Source organism: Macrobrachium nipponense, chromosome 34 (genome assembly GCF_015104395.2).
Source record: "Macrobrachium nipponense isolate FS-2020 chromosome 34, ASM1510439v2, whole genome shotgun sequence".
NCBI classification, from domain to species: Eukaryota; Metazoa; Arthropoda; class Malacostraca; order Decapoda; family Palaemonidae; genus Macrobrachium; species Macrobrachium nipponense.
The window spans coordinates 40445780-40451779 of NC_061095.1; the positions used below are offsets into that span (position 1 = coordinate 40445780).

The 6000-nt window shown below is 38.7% G+C and overlaps 1 protein-coding gene across 1 annotated transcript in view; it reads left to right on the top strand.

The window, feature by feature from the left end:
* Positions 1–6000, top strand: part of LOC135208017 (gastrula zinc finger protein XlCGF57.1-like) — an 88909-nt gene that overhangs the window by 81495 nt on the left and 1414 nt on the right. The window contains exon 3 of the mRNA XM_064240122.1: positions 3102–6000. This exon is cut by the window's right edge and continues 1414 nt beyond it. Coding sequence (XP_064096192.1) covers positions 3917–5488 — 1572 coding nt within the window. The 5' untranslated portion in view covers positions 3102–3916 and the 3' untranslated portion in view covers positions 5489–6000. The remainder of the gene's footprint in view (positions 1–3101) is intronic.

Sequence of the window (6000 nt, forward strand, 5' to 3'; positions counted from 1 at the left end):
TACGAGACAGCAAGAGACCTTCTTCTGTGGGCAGAAGAAAGAGGAATCAAGCTTCTCACCAGGTTCGTGCAGGGAGAAAGGAATGTAAGAGCAGATCTCCTCAGCAGGAAAGATCAGGTCCTTCCCACAGAGTGGACCCTTCATCTGGATGTATGCCAGAGCCTGTGGAAGTTATGGGGCAGGCCACACATAGACCTCTTTGCCATGTCAAAGAACAAGAGGCTGGATCCTTACTGCTCTCCGATATCGGATCCAGAGGCAGTAGCAATAGATGCTCTTCTTCTAGACTGGAACGGACTCGACGTCTACGCGTTTCCCCCCTTCAAGATCCTGGGGCTAACCATCAAGAAGTTCGTAGAGTCCGATTCAACGAGAATGACCTTAATCGCTCCATTTTGGCCGGCCCAAGAATGGTTCACAGAGGTACTGGAATGGTTGGTGGACCTTCCAAGATCGCTCCCGCTAAGGAGCGATCTACTCAGACAACCCCACTTCGACAGGTACCACAAAAATCTCCTCGCTCTCAGTCTGACTGGTTTCAGACTGTCCAAAGTTTGGTCAGAGCGAAAGGCTTTTCAGCAACAGCTGCTAAAGCAATCGCAAGAGCGAGGAGACCTTCCACCTTGCGTGTATACCAGTCAAAGTGGGATGTCTTCAGACGTTGGTGCAAGAGGAAGAACATTTCCTCTTCCAGTACCTCTGTGACCCAAATTGCGGATTTCCTTATTTTCCTCAAGGAAGAATGTCATCTGGTTGTGTCAACTATTAAGGGATACCGCAGTATGTTGGCGGCGGTATTTCGGCATAGAGGCTTAAATATATCCGATGATAAGGACCTGCATGATCTTATTAGATCATTTGAAACCATTAAGCGTCCTCATGTAGTACCGAACTGGAATCTAGACGTAGTTCTACAATTCCTTGGATCGTCTAGATTCGAACCTCCTGGCTTAGCCTCTTTCAAGGATCTGACGAAGAAGGCTATCTTCCTTTTGGGCCCTAGCTACAGCTAAGAGAGTGAGTGAGCTCCAAGCTATTGAGGGCAATGTAGGGTTTAAGGAAGATTCTATGGTGTGTTCGTTTCTTCCAAGTTTCCTTGCAAAGAATGAAAACCCATCACGCCCTTGGCCCAGGAGCTTTGAAGTTCGTAGTTTATCTTTTCTAGTAGGGGAAGAGCCTGAAAGAACTCTTTGCCCTATGAGAATTATGAAGTATTTCCTTAAGAGGAAGGAACAACTTAAGGCTAATCAAGATGTGCTTTGGTGCTCCGTAAAGGACCCCACTCGGCCCATGTCGAAGAATGCTCTTTCCTTTTTTCTGAGAAGCCTTATTACAGAGGCACATGTTGCCTGTAAGGAAGAACATTTTAGACTACTGAAAGTGAAAGCTCACGAGGTGAGAGCCATCGCAACTTCGCTTGCATTCAGAAAAAAATATGTCTGTGCGGAACTTGATGGAGGCGACTTTTTGGAGATGCCAATCGGTTTTCGCAAACCACTACCTACGTGATGTAAAAATCACATATGATAAATGCTTCGCCTTGGGTCCTTTCGTATCGGCGGATTCGGTGCTGGGGCAGGGAGCTGAAAACTTATCCTGTGTAAATTTTGTATATGTTACCCTATATTTTATATTGTTGTTTTTTGGTTGTCTGAAAGAGGTTGCAGGAGGCACCTCTTTTTGTCGTAATATTAACCCTTTGTATTTTGGTTAGGTGGTCTGGTGGGTTTTGGCTCCTTGCAGAGGTAGTGGTAAGGATCTGTTAGGTAAGCGGACAAGGTCCCTCTAACAGCATCCGACTTGGATTCTACCACAATAGGGGATCACATATCCCAGTGGTAGATCCGAGAGTCTTTCAGCATCAGGTCACGTCCTAGCTGTAGCTCTCCAGGCAATGCAGACTCAGAGATAGTATCTATGAAGTCTTCATCCTGAAAAGGTGAGAACCAAGGTTTTTATATCCTACAACATTAGTTGTTTCCCGTCTTACCTGTATTATTGAGCTGTCTCTTACCCTCCACCAAGGGTGCCAATCAGCTAAGTATATATCTGTCAGGGAAGTTCATGTACAAAAATGATATTGTTAAACTACAATAAAGTTTTGTACATACTTACCTGGCAGATATATACGATTAATGGCCCACCCAGCCTCCCCTCAGGAGACAGGTGGAAGAGAAAAATCTGACAAGCTTACGGGAGTGGTTCGTACATCCGCCACCAGCGGCGGGTAAGGTAGACCACCTGACCTACCTGTCGCGTGTGCCGCTGGAAATTTGAAAATTCTGTCGGGAAAACGTCGGAGACTATAGCTAAGTATAATTATCTGCCAGGTAAGTATGTACAAAACTTTATTGTAGTTTAACAATATCATTTTTAAGGGTGAAAATTTGGGGGTTGCATGATATGCGAGATCAGGTGTTACAAGAGTATATAAAGTATAAAGTATGGGGTAACTTGATTAGTTGTGAAATATCTGTAAGACAGATTTATTTAATTTATATTAAAGATTCATTTATTTTGTATTAAACATAGATATTTTGCTCTTTACATAAATTAATGTTTTAGAATTAGTCAGTCACTGTTATAGGCATTTCAGTGGTATATATACATAAGAATAATAATTGCAAAAGGGTGTTTTGGGATGATGATTTTGGGGTGTATTTTTTAGTTTGAATTGATATTAAATTGTTTTAGCAAGATAATTTAAAGTAAATTTTTTTTGAACTACTAAATTAGGCATTGAACTTTTAGAATAGACAGTTATAAGCATTTTAGATTATGGGGTGCAGGGTATTTGGCAGTCATAGCAGTTTTTGATGGGATTTTGCATTTCCGCACTGGGTTCTGGAACCTGCTTCTGCAAAAAAGGGGTGAGCACTTTACTCCCTCTATGGAGTGAGTGAGTTATATATCCTACATATTGTGCTTAAGCATCCTATTACCAAGTTCTCTGATTATCCCTAGCTCATACTGAAAGATATTCTCATATAAAAGACTGAGGAAAAATAAGTTAGCAAATGATTTCATATATGTACTATATATATATAATTTAAGTATTCACATGATTTTCTGCAATGACACTTTGTATTATTTTATTTCAGACTTTACCTCCCCAAGCAAACAGTCAACAGTTTATGACATCAAGACTGGAAATTTTTGAAAGTTCAGCTATATTTATGACAAACAATAAATGTTGATGCAAGTACCAATACCTGTTGAATTTTGATGCAGCAAATTAATGTACTACAACTTTAATTATTATGAAACAAATCAAATCAGTTTTGAATATTGGAGTTATGGCATCAGGAATGAAGAGAGTTCATACTTGCAGAAGTTTTTTTTATTGTACGTAACTTACTGTGCATGGTGTAAGGTACTTATTTTTGCAGTTATGTGTTTTAGGTTTTCCCCATGAACATTGTTGCCTGTCATTCTTGCATACTACTCTGTATTCATTGAAGAAAATCAAACATTTGGTTTTGTAAAGTATAAGTGGTTGTCTATGTTAAGGAATATTTTGGGGAAATTTCAAGGTGTTGGAAGTCTCTCAATTGAAAGCCTTTGTAAAGATAGATGCCTTCATAAGGAAGAACTCTGTTAAAAGGTAACATCCCATTGTATGAAGAATTTAGAATGGGACATCTGAAACTATGGAGATCATTAAATTTTGTTGTACATATTACATAAAAAACTCAAGAAAACTAATCCTCTTTTAAAAAAACATACAACCATTTCATTAACAATACTACTTGGCTGACTGTTCTGTCGCGTTGAAAATGAAAGAAATTAAAAAGTTTTCACATTGGATAGTGTGAGCCTCAACCAAAGTTAAATGCTGATGCTTTGCAGAGCAAGTAGCATGTCCACTAGTTCTTTGCAAATGAAAATGCAGACCTTAACTTGAAATTTCTTGTGGATGGAAAGTACTAAAAACCACTATAATATTGAAGAAAAGAAGGTAAAAATGAATTCAAAACCTTCATTAGAATTTATTGTGAAAAGTGAAATTAAAGTTGAAGATCAGTTATCACTACCGTTAGCTAATTTTGAAAATGACAATTTAGCTAGATGTAGTGAGGCCAGTACTAATGATAGATCTTTGACTTTGGGTCCATTCATAGAAGTGAATACACATTCAGAAGTGTGCTGTGAGTCTGATGAAGGTCAGAATGCTCAATTAAGCTTAAACTCTTCCTTGAAATCTTTCTTGAAAAGTGAATTTGATGATCCATTATCACTTCCACCTATTAGTCATGAAAACCTCAATTTCTCTGGCTGTAGTGAAGGCAGTAATGATAGGTCTTTACCTTTGGGTTCATTTATAGAAATCAAGACAGAGCCCAAGATATACAATGAGTCTGATGAAAGTGATTTGAAACATTCAGGTGAAGTTAGTTCATCCATGAGTGTAGAAGAGTCATTATCTTACAAAAAGGAAACCAATAAAAAGTGTGCTAAACATTTGAGATGTTTGGAATGTGGCAAAAGGTTTTCACAAAAAAATAAGCTCACAATTCATATGAGAACTCACACTGGAGAGAAACCATTTACATGTACAGAATGTAGTAGAGCCTTTGCTCACAATACCAGTCTCATTAATCATATTAAGGCTATTCATACAGTGGAAAAGCCATACACATGCGAGGAATGTGGGAAAGGGTTTTGTATAAAAGGTAGGCTCAAACTTCATATGAGGATGCACACTGGAGAAAGGCCATTCAAATGCACAGTGTGTGGGAAAGCATTTGCCCGGAAAACTAATCTCATTAGCCATATGGCAATTCATGGAGCAGAAAAGCAGTTTATTTGTGGAGAATGTGGGAAAGCATTTTCTCAGAAAAATGTGCTGAAGATACATACAAGGATTCACACTGGAGAGAAGCCATTTAAGTGCACTGAATGTGGAAAAGCATTTTCCAGGAAAAAAGGACTCATAATTCATACAAGGTTTCACACTGGGGAAAAGCCATTCAAGTGCAAAGACTGCGGGAGAGCATTTTCCCATGAAAGTAGTCTCTTGAGTCATGTTATGGCCATTCACTCTTCGGAGAAGCCATTCGTATGTGGGGAATGTGGCAAAGCCTTCTCTGATAAAAGTTCTCTCAAAATTCATGTGAGAATTCACACTGGAGAGAAGCCATTCATATGCACTGACTGTGGGAAAGCGTTTTCCCGGAAAAATCGTCTGACCAGTCATATGAGGACGCACACAGGGGTGGATCCATTCCAGTGTGAGGTATGCGGGAAAATGTTTTCTCAAAAAAGTCGAATAACTATTCATATGAGGATTCATACTGGGGAGAAGCCGTTCAGTTGCAGTGAGTGTGGGAAAGCCTTTTCTGAAAAGAATGCTCTCAGAATTCACATGAGGGTTCACACTGGGGAAAGGCCATTCACATGCAGAGAATGTGGGAAATCCTTTTCTGATAAAAGTACCCTTAACACTCATTTGAAGATTCATACTAGAACAACCAGTCAGATACAGTGAATTTTGGTACAGCATTTATTTCCTTGAAAATATTCTCTGACTTTACATAACGTTATTTGATTGGAAACCATTTATATGCAGCGAATATTTGGAAGTATTTTCTCATAAAATTAGACTCACAAGAAAAAGGAATAGTAACACCAAAAACCAGTAATAAAGCCAATAATTCATAATTGTTTGGAAATTGTTTTTCAAAGCAGATGAAGATTTTTAGTTTATGAAAGGCATTCACACGAGAACTAATAGAGAAACCATCATTCCATAGCACTGATTAAATTTGTAAATCAGTATAATTTGTAAAAGATATGTGAGAATCCGGGCAGGACAAAAGAAATCTGTCAGTGAAGTACTTTGTAAAAGTAAAAATCAGAATGAAATAATTGTTCAAGTATTATGGAAACTGATCTAGGAAAATGACATGAAACCTTTTGCTTAAGGTGTTGGGAGTCAAGATAATTTTGTTTATCCATACCTTTCTGAAAACACTTCTGAGAGCACAAATCATTGTAGCC